At 40.7% G+C, this 18,412-nt stretch overlaps 1 protein-coding gene across 1 annotated transcript in view; it reads right to left on the bottom strand.

Annotated features, from left to right (window-relative positions):
- HHIP (hedgehog interacting protein) overlaps positions 1-18,412 on the bottom strand; it is a 75,525-nt gene that overhangs the window by 48,437 nt on the left and 8,676 nt on the right. Inside the window, exons 3-4 of the mRNA XM_024568940.2 lie at positions 14,436-14,592; positions 13,410-13,611 (exon numbers count right to left, since the gene is read on the bottom strand). Coding sequence (XP_024424708.2) covers positions 13,410-13,611; positions 14,436-14,592 — 359 coding nt within the window. The remainder of the gene's footprint in view (positions 1-13,409; positions 13,612-14,435; positions 14,593-18,412) is intronic.

Raw genomic sequence — 18,412 nt, 5'->3', positions numbered from 1 at the left:
GCGATAGCACATACCAGGTCATTTATTCTATTTTCTCTTCCTCATTAGATTTGAGTTTCTCACACTCCTGTTGCTTTTCCTGCCCACCATGCATTTTTTTGGTTTCCCTGCGGGGCACTACCTTCACAGTCCAGGTCCTGTGTTTTGGGTTGGGTTCCAGAGATAGGCCCTGTTCAGTACCTAACACATATCATGAATGAGTCTCCTGGTCCATGTTAATGGTAATTGAATAGCAAGTCTCCAAACAACGACAGTGTGGGACAGGCTGTAGTAGTTAAAGCCATCAAAATACTCTCACATGAAAATTTTGACAAAACCAAACACACACACCAAGGAAAACCGCGGAGTCGAATCTCAGCAGGATTGGACATGATGACAAACGCTTTAGGTAGGATTAAAATCAGCACACCTCACAGGATCGTTTGAATATTTGTATCTTAACGTGTCATCTATTTCATTCTATCACTTTCAAATGTGTTTCAAAATAGTGACATTGAGTGCCGTTTTTTTTGCAAGTAAAATCTTCCTACAGTTATCAGTGAGTTATGGCTACATTGTGTTTTACTACGACGTTTGCCAGGTCCAAAGGCAAACCGTCGGGTGGGGCAGAAGACACCGCGGGCTGACCTGGGGGCAGCTCCCGGCTGTGCGCTCTAACATCCTTGTCCTCGGTTCAGCATTTTCCTCCTCATTTCAGGAGTGCTCTCTGTTGACAAGTCTTTTACCACTGAGTTTCACTCCTGGGTGGCATTTAAGCTATATTTAAATCTTACATCTTGTTTATATATGCTCTGGAGCCAGATCCTTTGGTTTACAGGAAAGAATTTGCTGAACTCTTTCCTTCCCCACTAAAACATTACTGAAGTTACATTAATTGCTTCTATGACGGCTAATTGTTGATCTCCTCAAAGGGCTGCTATCAAACCCAAGGCTCTCGCTGCTTGGCTTTGCTTATGCTACAATATGAGCTATAAATCGAAGAGATTATAGAAATATTCCACATTTAGTCTGTGTACTTATATACCTACGCATTGTCTGGTTAAAACTTAGGTGTGTAATTTTTTGAAAAGTTTATTAATATTTCATTCAACCACCCAGAGTTCTATTATATATGCAGGTGTATAAAAATGTATATACATATTTTTGAATCCTATGATACACTCACAGACAGTAAAACTGAGCAAGGAAATACTTTTCTTTAGGAAGGAATTAAAAATATCAGCCCATGAAATGTCATCCAAAAGTAATGGGCAAAGAAGAAAAATTAGACATAAACAATGGAACTAAAATGTAGACATCTGGGTTTACATACCTAAATCGTGCCCTAACCATTAATGGGAAATTAATGATCGCTTTATGTTTTATATCTTGTAAAAAGCATTATTTTCCAATGTTTTCAGTCTATAAGGGTATCTTTTCCAAACAAAACTGAATCAAAATTCCTGATAATTTCCATGTACATTATTGCTCCCAAATAGCACAGTAAAACCTCTCTCATACTGGCCACAACAAGAGAATTGACAAGACCTGTTTCCAAAATCTAAATATTTTTTGAAAAAATACATGTGTTCTGATGGAATATCATCATCCACCTTTAATGGCTCTTCTAAATTTTCAAGTGCCACAATAAATTCAAATTAGCAAAATTACAGGGATTACATTTTCTACTGTGTTTTCCAAAGGGCACCCAAGACAGTCATAATTTAACTATGAATCCGTTTTGAACTCCTTTATATTTCAACTCATTAAATGTCTGGTATTTAAAATTAAATCGTAGAAACAAAAAACTTGCTGGCACGCTTCACCTAGGAGTTGTAACAACAAATGTGTGGTGAGCACTGTCTTAGGGCTTCAGGAGAGAGGTCTCTCTTTTAATATGCTATCCACCCATGTGACTAAATGCCTCCCAGAAACTTAGCATCAGAAATGCAAAGGTTAGATAAAGTTAAAGGTCATCCACCCGCAGGCAAGAGGGGGCCAGCTTCCTACCAAGTTTCTAGCAGACCTGCTTCCCTAGGGCACATCATAAAAGTAATTTACTGACAACTCACCTTACCAGGGGTCACTTGGAGCCTCGAGTCTTCTGGAATTCACTTTTAAGAAGCATGATTAAGTGGGGACAAGTATTGGCCCTCGAGTATTTATGCTGAGAACAAATGTCTGTCAGAATTAAATTCTTTGTGTGTGGTGGTTTCAGACTTAAAAAAGATGCGTGACCTGATGAAAAGCACATATATTCTCTTCACCAAATTAAATCTTAGAAAGCACATTGGTTAATTGATTTATTAGGTTTTAAAAAAATACTCCAGAAATCCAAATCACCAAAACAGCCTAATAAAATAGAGAATGTATTTATTACCAATTTAGTGAAATCCTTCTCAGTTACTTGTCATCCAGTGTTGTCTCACACTGGAGGGAAAACGCACTCACAGTATTTCAAAGAAAAATGAAGATGCCATTGAAGCCATGAAAGTCAACGTACTTTAAAAATTTTTGCAAGAAAAGCCATTTCCTGATTAAAACAAATCTCCTGCTTTTAGTGTTTTTGATAATTTTGACATGAACTATTTGGCTTAATATTAGGTAGAGATGGTTTTTCCACATTAAAAAAAATGACGAAAGGTTAAAATATGTGTGTACTGGACAAAATTAAAACAGATTACCTGACACTGTGTGTGGGAAATAGCTCGATCTACACAGTGCGTGGAAGCGAAGCTGGGACGTTCAGGGGCAAAGCACACATCTCGGTAATAGCAGGGGAGGAGGCGGCATACAATTTCCAGGAACACCCACCATGAAAATGATTCTTTCCAAACAGAGAATTGTTTTGGAATAAGTTAGGTTAATTGGCACCACGGGATTTTTCTCAAGGAAACCCAGAGCCCTGAAATCCTTACGCGTGCAAGTAAAATGATCAGGCATGAGCCTCCTCCCTTTCAGTGTTCCACGTCTAGTTCACTCCGTCCACAGCCGAATTAACTTTTGTAGGTTCACACGCAGGTAGAAGAGCAGACAGCTCTTTTTCTCTCCCAGCTTAATTTACAGCCCGAAAAAGATGGATTAGCTACGTGAGGTTCAATGGCCAACAACAAAGGGAAAAGAACCTCACTGAGGGTTTATCTGGGAATTTCTACTTTTGAGAGTGAATTATGGGTACTTTAAAAACCAGGTCATTATTGTTATAACTTAAAGAGTTAGAAATTCCCCACAGCAACAAATGCCTATCCTCCTTAGCAGAAGTCCCTACTTTTGTATTCCATCGTCATTGTAGTCCTCTCTGACTTCAGGATTCCTAGATTTTGGCCTCTTATATGACAAATCCACGTATAATTATATTAAAAAAAAACAATCATCTGGCCCCCTCTTTTTTGACTTAAACGTGCGTTGGAGCCAAGGAGGAAGGTGCGGGCGCACTTGTCTTTGGTTGCGCTACCATTTTCCCGGATTACCATTCACAGCCAGCACGGAGTGAGCCTCCTTCTTTACACCACCGAATCCGCGTTCTTCTGCAATGGGAAGCCTTCCCCCACCCCCCACCCGTGACATGTCCTATATTGCTAATGGGCTAGGTTTCAAAGTTTGTCTCTTAAAACTACAGGAAAGAAGGCATAAATTCAGTAAACACCGTGTGTAAAATGCTTAAACACTTACTAGGGTCACTTTCTAAGTATTCCTCCAATTACTGACCCACTGAAAATTGGAATGGATAGGAACCTCAACTATCATAGGTCTTCTCATTTCCCGGACGAACCCCTGCGGCTCCAGTGGGCAATGGTTGGCCCAAGGGCGCACTGCACGTTCAGAGCAGAACTGGTGTGAGGGGTCGGTGTTCCACCCGCCATCTGCTTCTTGTCTGGCTCCTCCTACTCTATTTTTGCTGTGGCTCCTATTTACTTGTTTAAAAGTTTGTCAGATCCTGTCACTCTCCTGTTTGAAATCCTCCAATGCTTGCCCATTTCACTCACAGCGAAAGCCAAAGACGCGCTGGTCCCTGACGCTCACTGCTGCACCCACCGAGGTACCCGTGCTCGACCCTGTGCTCCCAGCTGCCCAGACCTGTCCTCCCTTCATTCAGCTCCACACTGTCTCCTCCTCTGCACCCCACGTGCCGCCTACTCCAAGGTCACGGTACATCTCCCCTTCAAACCCAGTTTGAAAATGTACAACCCTGTCATCCCTGACCATTCACCAAAACCCTGAAATCTCACCTATGCTGAGTTAGGCTGCTTCTCAAAGTTTAACTGGAGCAATGGAGAGTGCCCCTATTTGTCAGGGTGGTGGTTGCCTTGTGGGCTCTGCACTGGGAGAGACTGACTGGGTGTCTGGGTCCAATCCCAGGCGGGCGGTGGGGGGAGGGTAGAAATCATACTAAGGCAAAGGAAGCAGCACACTGAGCCCGGGCAGCCACGGACTTGCAATGCCAGAGCCCCACTGGTCGCCTGCACTCGTCTTTACCATAATTGTCTTGCACTGCTTTCTATTTTCACAGAATTTTAGAGCTAGAAAGGACTAAGGTATCATTCAGCCTGGACCAAAGATGAGGCTTCAGAGATCCCAGAAAGTTAAGCTGATTGCTCCAAGTCATTGAACAGCGGGTCAAAAAGGTGCCCTCAGCTTGGCAATGGGTGGGTGCCCTGTCCCTGCAGGGGCCAGTTTTCCAGCGGAGGTGGGCTATTCCAGGAACGTGACACATCAGGATCAAAGGGGCAGACAGTTGATGCTGCCACCAAAAATCTGACTTAGGAATACCTCTAATAATTAATTATTTACAAGGGAAGAAGCTCACCTGGGCAGCCATGCCCAAGAGTTTTGGGTTGTTTTTCTGCAGAGGTTTTATATGTATTGATATTTAATCAATGCCAAAAATCTTAAAATACACAATGCACACACACAACACACAAAGAGACATTATATTTAGGTTGCAATTAAGAAACTTATGCAATTAAGGAAGTATGCCAACTATTGGGTAAATCTTTTTGGAGCTAGCCACTTTACCGCGAGTCACAAAATCCTAGCTACGATCAGCCCCAGGCTAATGCTCACAGAAACCCTGGGTGTAAATATATTAATGTCATGGGGTCAACCTGATCTTCCAAACCCCTGGAGATTTAAACAGAAGCTTTAACGGGGGTACGGGGAAAAGCCACAGTCTGGGTAAGAGAGAGAATGAGCTATGTGGCTTTTTCAACCTCAGGTCACAGGCTTGAGCCCAGTCTAGGCTAGTAATTGATAACTTATGACAGATGTTTGGTGACCTGTGTGTGGAGGGAAGTCAGTTCAGGTTTTGTTTCACTCTTCCTGAACAGGTGTGTTCACATCCACCCACAAAGTCGCTTCCACCGTGGGAGTCTCCTCAGCCAAGCTTTCAAAGAAAGGCTAACCATTTCACAGGAATTAAATTCGGTTATCTTTTTATCCTCTTAAGAGTAGTGCTTTCCTAATTCCTTCCAACCTCTAGCCTCTTCCCTTCACACTGAGTACAGAGTTTTTTCTTTTCTTTTTTTAAGGAATTCTTCTGGCCCTTTGGCTAAGGGCTCCTAGAACAGATGTGTTTTCCCTATCTAGAAATAGCCTGAGGACAGATGTCATTTTATTTGAGTTTGTGATCCATTTGGATCAAAGGTGCTTTAGGATAAGAGGCTGGTTTAGAAACAGCTCGTTAGATTTTTTTTTTTTTTTGTAAAGAGTTTAACTACTCTTAAAGAGAAAGCCAGAACATTTAATATTTGAATGGAAAGTTCTTTTCTCAGGAATTTTGTCGCAGTATACAAACCTTTAAGATCCTTTGTCATAATGTTTTATTTCTGCAGTAGCTTCTGTTTATTGGGTTCAGTTCTATAATCAGATTAAATAATTTCAACTGCTGGCAATGATGGAATTAATTTAGATCAAATACGTTAATGGTCTCTTTTTCTGTTCTTGTCCTACTACATATATGTATGTATTTTATCTTAAACAAATAGTGATTTTTTTAAACAGATTTTCTGTGATTTCGATTTTAGGCTTGTGGAATTATACAATATTTTAAAATGAATGAATGGCGAACTTAAAATCAAACTGTATATGGCATGCCCAGATAGAGTAAAATGGAAATTCACTCTCTGAAGGATTCAAACTTTACCTCCCTTTCAGTGGTAATTCCTGATAGCTGCTGTGACCACAGGCACTGTCACCTGGCGTCACAAAGTCACATGAGGAAAGAAAATTATATGATTTAGAAAAAGATTTTCTCAAGCTTTTCTCATTGTAACTGAGTACAGAATGGTCCCGATAAACAGCACCTTATTTTTTAAAGCATATTTTGACCAAAAAGCCCAAAGTTGATTTTAATTTCTAGGCAATGATCCAGGTTTAACAAACACCTTAGATGTGTACCCAGTTCTGGCCACCTGGACATGATGATTGTTCAACATAATTGTTGACCTTAGGGACTTTAAAATAACTGAATGTCAATTGATGAATACTACCAACAAATATATTAAAATATAGCAATTGATAACATTTATTATATATAAATATATATTGTATAAATAAATCTATATATTTAATATATTAATGTAAAAAGGAAAGAAGCCGGTAAAAGCAAAATGCTACTTAAACTCCCACAGCTGGCAGGGGAAGGTAGCGACAAACCGAAGGGCAAACACGCCTGCAGATTTGGGAACTTTCCTCCAGAACACCGAGTGAACGCGAGAGGACACGTGTCTGTCGTAGGCTGGGGAGACAGCTCTGGTCGTTCCACGGATGTGCCCCCACGCCTGAGCCTCAGCACATTTCACGGACAAATCAGGCGACGTTTGCTGTTGCTGCTGTGTAACTGAAACGTTCCTTTAAAGTTCCCTCTTCCCTGACTCCCTGGCACCTTTTACTGATCGGCTTCAAAAAGAAATTTTTTTGTTTGAGTAGAACACTCTCTGTACCGGGGCATGACAAGTTAACTTCACAGCCCTTTGCCCTACGGCACCCCTCCCGGATCCTGAGATTCTACATCTGTGCTGTGAGGGGTAGTTGCTAGTGAGCAAAAATACGTGCCTTCTTAGTTTTCCATCCCAGTATATTTCCTTTGCAAATCCTACAATTTATTAACTCTAGGGCAGATTGACACAAGCCGTGTTCCAAAATAAACACACAAAAAGACATACATTACTATAATATCCAGGTTTATAAAAACTACTCTGAAAGCAAGGAAATTCTGATGAAAGGTAGCTGCCGGCCTCGTGAGTCAGCTGGTCTGTGCTTAATCATGGTTAGGCTCGTGCTCTGACAAGCCCCAGGACCGGGCGCTTTTGCAGAACGAGGTAGGTAGCGATGCCAGACAGCTAATGTCAATAGGTGATGCTGTAAAAATGAAGGTGTTGTCTTTCTCTAGTTACGCATTTAAATAAAAATATGTTCTAGATGTATCCGTTTGAATTAAAACCCACACGCATCCATCAGTGTAGCTTTGTTTCCGTGGGACTGCCATGTAAGGTTGGTGCAAATGCTAACACTGTCACAGAATTTCCATAAATTATTATTCAATCCCATACTAAGGGGCACTGTTAATACCAGGGAGCATATTCCCAGTGGCCACTGGAGCTTGTGAGTCATTCTCGGAGCTGGCACATCTTCCTTTCCTTCCCCTCCTTTGCATGTTAGTAAGACAGATGACGGTACCAGCCAGTGCTTATAAAGAACTGCCGCTTCATGTGAGATCGAGCATGGACAGTACCGGGTGCAACCTTTTATTACCTCTTGTTTGCAGATGAAGAAACTAAGCCCAAAGAGGCTAAATAACTTGCCTAGAGCCCCAAACCCAGCACATGGTGTCGATGCAGAGTCTGGGACTCATGCCTGCCCGTAGGTCTAGGCCCCCAGACTCCTCACTGTCCTACCAGCCAGGACAGGTGGCACTGAGCGTGCCAACGCTGGCTGTCACCAACCTCTGTTTCTTAAACATGCTCCTCAGTCTGCCCCACGTGGTCTGCCCCCGCCAGAGCACTGTAGCCGGGAGCCCAACCTCAGCCAGACTGCGGTGGAGATCCGGCGCTGGTGATACACTCTCTGTGTTACCGTGGGCAGTTTACTTAACTTCTGGGCCTCGGTCTCCTCATCTGTGACATGGGCTGGCAATCCCTGCCTCCCAGGGTTACAGTAAGGATTACAGAAATAATCTATGGATTACGGAAATAATCTGCACAGTGGGTGCTTAAAAAATGGTGGTCGTGGTTAGTAAGAAGGCAGGCCAGAGTGCCCACACTAAAAGCTTGGAGACTGGAGCTTTGGGAAAGAAAGCTACTGAGTGTCTCTGACAGGGAGGGCTGTGCTGCCTCTTGCGGTTGAGAGAGTTTTGTGACACCTGCTATTTATTTCCTTCTCATCAGATGAAACAGCCACTGGAACGCAGTAACAAGGAACATTCTCAACGGGCCTCTCTCTTGCTCATCGGGCCCATGAGATAGGAGGCTGCCATGCTCAGATAGGAAGTTTTTTAAAGGTGGCAGAGACCTTCTCAGGGCCCAGATTTCTGGGTTTCTCACTTGTTTTCAATGATTACTGTCGGACTTGTCAGGTTTATAGACTCTATTTCCTCTGCCCTGCAAGCCTTAGGTGAATGTAAAGACGTTAACGTGCCCCCTCTCCTCCCCTCGGCTGTGACTTAGGAGAGGCAGGCAGGAGGAGGCGGGCCCCTCTCTCCCCACCTGGAGGCACCACGCTCACCACTTTGGGGACAAACACTGCACGCTGGAAAGTAACGTGAAGGTTGCATGGGTGGACCCTGGCCTACGCCGCCTACTTGCACATTCGTAGTTTGAAACTGTTTCATCGACAGAATTGCCAACGCCAAAATGAAGACATGAGAACGCCACACGTGAAAACTAACATAACTAAACAGAGAATTACACTGAGATAGCTTCACCTCCCTAGGGGAGTTTTTGCTTTTCTCTATGGACATTCACAGTAGATTTAAAGTGAAAATCAATTTAAGTAGATAGAGAGCGACAGGGGTCCAGTCACACTCATCCCAATGACAGACAAGCCTTTCCCCATTGCCTGCTGCACACCTGTAGCCGAAGGAGCGGTGCCTGGGACCCTCACCTCCCCGCCCGCTCAGGAGCGCCGGGGGCAGAGATCAGGGGTTGCTGGTTCCCTTAAGGGGCCACCATGCAGGTGACAGGGGCAGGCTTGTTTTTACGGCTCTGCGCACATGAAAAGCTAAGGCAGCCTTCAGATCCTTGGTGGCCAGGGGACATTTGGTGAAATTATACTAGAGAAACTTCTGTTGTCCTTGTCATTTTTTTACAGGAGATTTTCAGGTATTTTTAGCAGACTACATATTTAAGGAACAGGAGTGATAACAGCTTTGTCAACTAGATGAATACCAGATTCCAAAAAGGAATGAAACCAGGACAAATTTAATGGGCAAAGCAATGATCCAATTAGCATTAATTGTTGAGATTCTTAGATGCCATTTTTCAAAACTTTCTGTCAAGAATCTTACATGCTGCCAGAGCTAACTCACCTCCTCAATCAAAGTGAACAAGTACTATGTGGGAGGTCAAGTGAATGCCTAAATGTACAGGACCAGTGACAAATGGTGTCCAACTATTCGATCCCAGGGATCATTTCAGTATTAGGATTTGGGCATAGACTGGGCTACTGTGGGTGGAATCATCTCTTCCTAAATGAAACAGCAGTTTCTATTCATATAGTGTAGAATTTAATCCATGAATCCAGCTCCGCAATTTATTTTCTATAGCAAAAAGAAGTCAATTCTTTAGTTTGTGCATTGCATTTCTGCATAAAACTTTTGCTCAATGAAACTACAGACAGTTATACTCACGGGGTACTGAAATCTCCCGCGATCTGGGCAGCCAAACCTGGGTGTGTCAAACAACGCAGCATTTTTAGCTTCAGTTACGGCCCATGTTGGGAGGAGCTGTCCGAGTCGCCTGAAGGGCTGCTTCTTTCCAGCTCCAAGAACCAAGGCTCGTACAGGTTTAAGGGGATCAACCAAGTCTAGTTCCTGCCACCAAAAGGTCAGTCCTTTTTCATGTGACAGAAATCGCTATCAATTCTTAATTGACAATTAGCAGAAAAGGGACTTCAGACTCCCTTCCAGCCAGCACTAGCTTTAGAAACTCTTATAATCAGGAATTCTGCTTTATGTCTGATTTAATATACTCATGCTGGTCATTAATTAATATCTTGGAGGATCCCACTGTGGTTTGTCTTGTTTTCATTTCAAACATATGAAGGTTGGGTTTAGTATACATTATTAATTCTGTGATCTAAGTATTGGCATCAATACTGTGCTCTGTTAAAACAGCTTTATTCCCTCTGTTGGGATTTTAAAACAGAAAGAATAGTAAAAGAGTGATATGCATAATAATGTATGAAAATTCCTATTTGCATGACTTATGCAAAATGATTGTTGACAAATACATAATATTGACATACACACACTAGCTATTCATATATCCAGAAGCCTGAAAACTTACTGTGAAACAACTGTGAAAATGTTTGCACTTCAGCAGTCTCTGAAGGGCACAGCACAAAAGTCAACGGCGAGATCAGCTCATGAGCGGGCTGGTGCCTGCTCCATCATCCCTATAGTTGCCTCTTTAATGCTTCTAACCTGTGACTTGCGGCAGGATTCCATGGAAACTGAGATAAAGGCCAGTTGTGGTGGAACCACTCTGACAGATAAGGACGCGATCTCATTGCTCATTATCCAGTATACACTCAGATATCCATGCGATAGATTGGTACCTTATTGATAGCATAAGTGTCAAATACTAAGAGAATTTAAAGATGGCACTTTAAAATATGTCATATGATGTTCATAGGGTGGCTGCAGGCAGCAACAGAAGCATTAGGCCTTCTTGTTCCTATCTAGGGAAAGAGAAAGCTCATCCCCAAGCGTGGAAAAAGAGCCCTCCTGAGAGTTTAATTGGACCGCACCCCTCTTCCTGGCTAGAAGTCACCAGTTGCTAGAGGTGACTAACTAAGCAGGATCTGCCTTTGGAGCTGGGGTCAGCTCTCCCTGGGAAGGGAGATTGCTGAGAGTTACCCTACTGGGTCCATTAGATTAAACATCACTCTACACATGTAGGATAATGGATTTGAAAGTAGGTTTTGAGGCCTGGAGCTCTCCTAGGAGTGGAGGGCCACGCAGGAGTCTGCAGGAAGTCCTGGAGGCCTGCAAACACGTGCGGCAGAACCACGGCCGGTGGTAGCCTGGCTGTGCACATGATGCAATGTCTCAACAGCACAGAAGGTAAACTTTCATTCAGTATCCCAGTGAACGGGCATACATTTAAAAAGAGGGACTCTGTAGGAACGCGAATGAAAAGGAAGACATGCTTTAGTTAAAGTAGAAATAGGAACATCAGGCTTTTTGTTGTTGTTTCTCACAACAAGATTTTCAAGTATTCTTTGCTCATTTCTTTCACCTGCACTTTGTCATGTGTATCTTTTCAATGCCAGCATTTTTACTAAAGTAATATTTGAAAGCCATATGTTATGCTTTCAGATACCTGAAAACATATTTTAGAAGAAAATGACAATGTGTATGTATATGGTGTATGTCCTTCAAGTCAGTAATGCTCTTTCTATGAATGAATCTTAAGAAAGTCACCCATGGTCAGGTTCAATAATATATAGGAATGATAAGTAATAGTATTTACAATGATAAAAAGAAAAGACATCCTAAATGTCTCATAAAAAGGAAATGGAGTTTTTAAGAAAATTTTTCAAAGCTGGTAACATACACATGGCATTTATTGTTAGGTAAAAAAAACAGAAGTCTAAGGAGATGGTTATATGGTTTGATTTCAGTTTTATTGTAAAGCTTTTTAGGATAAAAACTACAAGAAAACATGCTCTTTTGTGTGTTTCTGCAGTTATTAATATGGACCTGTATTACCTTTATAATCAGGAAAAATTCATTTAATTTTCATATAAAAACTGGAAGAAAGTATATCAAGATGTTAATAGTGATATTCTTTAATTAATGGGATTATAGGTGATAATTAAAAAAATATTTTCCCCATTTTTTTTCTTTTTTAGAGAGACTAGTTAGCTTCTACAGTAAGAAAAATACACTCTGAGTGAGTAACGCCCCTGTAGCTGCTCCCTTATTCTTTGCTCGCTAGCTACACGGGCAGTGAGTTATCAGAGCACATTCAGAATAGTTATTAAACTCTGATGTGCCAAACACTAGTGCTTCATTTTAAGAGACTTTTGATTATATGCAGTGAACTTTAAAGAAAAAATTTTATTGGAAGAAAGTTGAAACCTCAGAGTTAAACAGATTTTCCAAGTGATCTGTGTCTTGGTGTCCAAGTCCTTTTTCTTAAAGGACCGGAAGTACAAGGCACTTTTCCGAGAGAGTATGTCTTGGTGGCCCTGTCATCACATGAACTTGAGGCTGGGTGGTCCCAACAATAAGGCATTTCCTATATTCCAACTGAGTCGTTCTAATTATTTTACATGGTATGCACCAAATACAAAGGTGTCAGGAATATATTTGTATTTTTTCCAACTTGTTTGTTCTGGTTCTGATGTTCTTACCTTTGAGTAGAGTTCAACAGAACAAGGAGGAGTTTATTTCTATATGAGTAGAAGAGTATAAATCCTCCTTCCATGTTCTTTTCCAGTTCAGAAATGAAAAGGATAATCAGTTCTTCCCCCCAAATATACAATTACCTTATTTCATTCTAAAACAGTCACGAGTTGTTCTACCTGCCTTAATTTTAGAATGCCAAAATTGGCTTTACAGCTTAGTACTGCAAATATTATACTGTGTTACTCTCTTGGGAAACAAATTTGATAATTTTATTTACATACCTACTAGATTATTTAACATGAGCGCTCAAATTGGAGAAGTGGGAAAGAAGGCAGAAGATGTGCTAACATAGTATAAAGATGGCGTATTATAGGTAAAGATATTTGACTTACCTGTAAAAACATTGCACAAGAAGTCACAATGTAAGTAGCATCTTTTATGACACAGGCTCAAAAACGGATGTGGTCAAGGATGATCGGCAACGGCCAAAATAACCCAGAGACCTCTTTGATTCTACCAGCAAATGCTGATACACAATTCTACAATTGTAAGCATCATGCCAACTAAACATTTCAACAAATACTTTATAAAACCAAGACTTATTTCAAATGTGAAAATTACATAGGGAAAGCATGTGAAAATATCAATCTGGTTGCCCTGCTTAATAGTCACCAAATAACATTACAAATTTAATATCATTGTCCCAACTCAGTTGCCATAGTTACAGTTCCCTTTCTGTTGTCTCCTTATTTTCCCCTTCAACATTCTTTTATTATAAAGAAATACCTTCAGCGAGGATAACACTAAAATAAAAATTAACATAGCCAGAGCAAAGATAAAGAAAATTGAAAAAGCCAACCTTTATTCCACTTTGAACAAGTTTGTGAATGTCCAAATAAGGCTCCTTGAAAATGTCTCCTTCGGGCGTGAGTATCTTCACGTACCCCTCTTTCTCCAGGATGAAGAGCCGGTGCGAGCCGTCCCCACTGTGGAGGGCGCCCACGGGCTGGCGCAGCCCGCTCACCACCTCCTGAATGCAGAAGCAGCTGTGCTTGTGCTTTCTAAACAAAGAAAGGAAACCACTCAGCTTTGCTTAAGGTGCGGGAGGGAAGGGATACACTTAGCATCCTTTTCAAAACACGTTTCCTCTAGGAATCAATGGTTGGGACAATCCTGAAGGGCTGCTAACCCAAAGGCCCAATGAGATTCTTTTCAACTCGGGGAAAAAAAAACCTTGCCTCTTATTGGAAAGTAAGAGAGAGAATCAAAACATCAGGGGGAGCACTTTGTAAAAGTATGTGATTGTCTAACCACTGTGCTGTACACCTGAAACTAATACAAAATAACACTGAATGTAAACTGTCATTGAAAAAATGTTAAACATTAAAAAAAGAACTACCGTTCACACATCACCCAACTTCAGAAATAACCAAAAAGTAGGTATTTTAAAACTTCACAAGCTCATTATCTCATCTTTCAGGGACTATAATTAAAATGAGCTTTACTCACAATAATTACACCTGCCAGAGAGGTACCCAGAGAAAAAGTTCTAAGATCTGTTTATAAAACGCTGGTTTGCTAGTAAAATAATTTCCCTGAATATTTCCACAGTGCCGTAAGGTAACAACAACCATAAATTTCAAGTTAATACTATACTCGTAAAATTCACATGATTCATGGAGAAGCCAAGCTCATAACAGAAGATTAGTAGTCTAAGTATTAAGGGCATTTAAGCTAATATGATTGTAGAGGAGCAAACTACTAAAAAAAAAAGCATCAGAAGGATATAGCTGCTGGACACAAGTAAAGACAGACAGTTCACTTTCAAAACCACAAGATTTGTCAAGTTTTTAAGGAAAGATTCAAGGGAATTATCTTTATGAACCTGCTGATCTCTTCCACTTTGTCGTATTCTTCCATCTGGTCCAAGTAGTTAGATGCTGGTCCTCTGATTTGCTTTCTCGGAAAATCTGGAAAGCACAGCCCACCATCTCTTCTCGCATAGTAAAAGCAAAACTCCTCGGCAGTAGTTTGAAGAAAACCTTTAAAAAATGTAAAAAGACTCATTAGCAATATTTAGTGTCATGTAAAAACATCCTGTTTAAAAGACAGACTCTAGGAAAAGAACTTTGTGAGACCATATGAATATTCTAGGAAAGTATATAGACAAAAATAAAAGAAAAACCTTTTGTTTTTGCTTGGGATTCCCATTTTTTAACCAAAGCTTAAGAAGTTTGGTAAATCTGAAATAATACTGTATTGGACATTTTAAAAGGCTCTTACAAAATACACACTATACAAGCCAGCATTAATCTTGTTACTGTATTCACTTATTTTCAAGCTTCCCCATTACTATATGTTGCCCTTGTAACATATGGTAATGTTACGCTATCTGATCACTAGTCAGCATTTTTTGCCTTACAGCACTAGTGATTTCCTAAGAAAAATAAGTTAGAATCAAGAAACAGACAGACCGTCAGGCGCTAGTTTGGGCCATTTTACAATGCTTATTCCACTGTCACTCACAAGTGATTACATAACAAACCTAATGACGGTCACATGGTCAGTATATGCTATAATAAATTGTTGATTCACTGTGCAATGATTGAGCAATGAATTGATGCTGATAACAGAGCCACCATTTTCAAATATGTAGGTGCCTTTTTCCTACACCTCACTCATAGGCGATAATGATTATTTTGTAAGACAAAAGTTGTATTTAAAATATCCTTTCAATCTTCTCAGGCAGAATAGCTGACATACTACTCTTCGCTGAAAAAAAAAATTATAACGAGCCAAAACAAAAATGCAAAATAAGCATCTGAAAGATAGATAATTTTTCTTACTATATTAACACTTTTTATGAAATCAAAATAGCTATATTTGAATAAGAAGGACTTTACGATAAAACAGAATTTTGACATTCCTTTTATGATTTGAGTTTAGGTGTTGGTTTTGGGGGAGGAGGGCACATTAATTAATAATTCACTTCCATATTCTGATGATTTCTGCTATCAAAAGAGTTTGTTGCTACCAGAGGTGACTTCACATGAAGTCCTAGATCCCTGCTTTTGGTCTCATACCTTTAATTATGTTTAACATCTTGATTTTTACCTAACGCATCAAATTATCATGCCCCCACCAAGAGTGTGATAAAGGCACTTGGTAACTTAGTTGAAGTTCAGAAGCTGTATAACACATTCCAGTTTGCATGGATTTCTACGAACAAGAATTGGAGGACAACCAAGTGAGGCTTATCCATGGAACATGTAAGGCATTCAAGTTTATTTTCTGTGAGCTTGATCTAGGTCCCCTCAAATCTAAAACTGGTCTTGCGAACGGAGGATCCCAAATGGTTAAAACTTGATGTAGATTTTTGACCTAACTTTTGGGTAAAATGTATCACCCCTAAATTTCTGAGACAGACTCTTCAAGGCCAATATCTGATTAGGCTATTGAGAAACATCTTATCTTTGGGGGCCAGAAAAAGGAGGCAAGACAGCTGGGAAGGGTGCTCCCTGGGAAGGACAAGGCAGCTGCAAGGAGGTTATCTTACTTTGAAAAAAAATCAGGGATTAGAAATTGAGAAAAGGAATGAAGGCTGCAGCCACATTTACTCATCTGCAGTCATTCACTGTTTGAAAAGATCAATCTTCCCCTCGCATCCTTAATAGCTAAGCACACAGAGGAAAGCTGCCTAGTAGCGTTGGACAAGTCTGCCCCCGGGTAGAAAGAAGAAAAACTGAGTCACTAAATCAAACTTTTTGAATAGTTTTGAGCTAGATCTTTTTATTTTGGGATATATATGTACACAGATTATATAATATCTCTCTATATGTATATACCTATATAATTTATATCACATATAAAATATAGGCTTGTATAATGTACATGTTTTATAAAGACATATATTCACCCTCAAACACGAAGACACCATACCCATCTCCATGCATTTAAGAAGAGTGTCAGACTATGGATATATTTATAACTGATTGTGTGAAGGAGAAATTTGGGGCCACAGAAAAATTTCAAAGCATAATTCAGAAGAAATTTCGGATTTGCTTTTTTTTTTTTTAAATCTGCATTCCAGCCTTACAGTCTGCAAACCAATACCATCTTAAGGGGAAATGAAGGAACAATGCGGGTGGCTGATTCCACTTTATAAGGAATTAATAGCTGGGGACAAGCATGGGGAAATGAGAAATCAGAAGATTAATGGTGCCAATTCATAAACTCTGTAGCTCCAGAGGTACCATGCTTCTTTGGCAAATTAAAAACAAAACAAAAACAGAAGGTTAGCAATGAATTCCTCCAAGCTTTTCACAGAATCGAGACACAGTGAATCATCTAAGTGTGAAAGATGGAGCCAATCAGAAGACTTTTACATATAAATGTGGGGATTTTTCTTACAACCAATGAGCAAGGTGGATTTTTCCAGGACGAGCTAAAAGGGATCCCGTTCAGGATGTTGGGCTACCGGTTGCTGCCAGGGAAGATGCAGTTTACCAAATGGTACCTTTCTGTTTGGGAGACTACACTGAAGAGCATCTTACTCAAAGTGAGTGTTTAGCTCCCCTTGGACCATCATAATAAGATCGAGTCTACTAATGACTGACTGTTCCAGTAACTATATATTTTTTTAAACTCCTAATAACCTATCAACTGTCTTGGACCTGGAACTGTTCTCCTGGACCAAAACCCAGTCCTATGATACCATGAAGCACCCTATAAAACACTGTCAGGTAAACAAATACTCTGTGAAAAATTCCAAGCTCTAGCTTTTCTCTCAGCATGTATGCTAGAGAAAAGTTATTCTTCCTCCTTACATGTGGCGTTCATCACGATAAAGAAAAATTGGGGGGAAAAACCCCCACCGCCAGTAAGGCCTGTGCTCCAGAGCACTCTTCTAGTAGGGGTAGTGGATTTGATGTGTCCACCCGTTCCCTCTGGGTTGCTGTCCTGGGGCCTAATAAGACACATGTGTAAGAGACCTGACAGGGGTCAGGAGTGGCTGTGGACTAGAGAAACTCAGTGGAATCAAATCCTTGACCTTGGCCTCATTAGCAATGGGATTAAACCAATTGAACTAATTGGGCACAGACATGTCACACTACAATAACCTACAGATGATGCTCTAAGAGTGATAATAATCATTTGGGTAACGAGTGTAATGGGAGAAGCGAGGCTTTCCGGGTGAAGGGTGCCATTATTCAGTGAATGGCAAAGCATCCACTCTGTTCACCATAATTCAGGCGGAAGAACAGACCTGTGGTGTCGGAAAGGAGCTCCTGGGGGGGTGTGGATGTTTTTTTAAATGTAATTTCAGTATTTTTAGAGTTTTAAGAATTTATCTCCTGAAGTAAATTCACAAGCGGAGAATCTGGTTAATAAAATTCTAGTGTATCCTCACTACAGTGATGTTTAACTTACCTTCCTTTCTCGTTTTGGGGAAAATAAGCAGACCGTGAATAATTCTGAATTAAAGTCTCTAGAAAGCAGCTTCCTCTCAGGGGCATATGTGTCCCAAAGTGGCCAGCGTGTCCTGAAAGCCATGAAGGCGGAGCAGAGGGGGAGACCATTTAGGTGTGTGTTTCTTTATGTATCGGGCGAGGGAGACGAGAAGGCGTCTCGGAAGTATTTCTAACCCCTTTCGGCGTTTCCCTTACAACATACATCCCTCGGGTACCTTCCTCGTCATGCTTTTGATTCGCAGAAAGGTGAAGGTACTAAGGAGGATAGTCAAAATATGTTGACTAGTTTCTTATAAAGAAAGAATCACAAAGTAGTTTGTGGATTAAAATATTAAAAACTTGCCTTTTGAGCAATTTCTGAAAAACCTGTGTTCTAGAATTCTCAAGAGCC

This window comes from Desmodus rotundus, chromosome 9 (genome assembly GCF_022682495.2).
Source record: "Desmodus rotundus isolate HL8 chromosome 9, HLdesRot8A.1, whole genome shotgun sequence".
Classification (NCBI taxonomy): domain Eukaryota; kingdom Metazoa; phylum Chordata; class Mammalia; order Chiroptera; family Phyllostomidae; genus Desmodus; species Desmodus rotundus.
The sequence above is the reverse complement of the archived record's forward strand: the minus strand, read 5'-3'. Positions and strand labels throughout refer to the sequence as shown.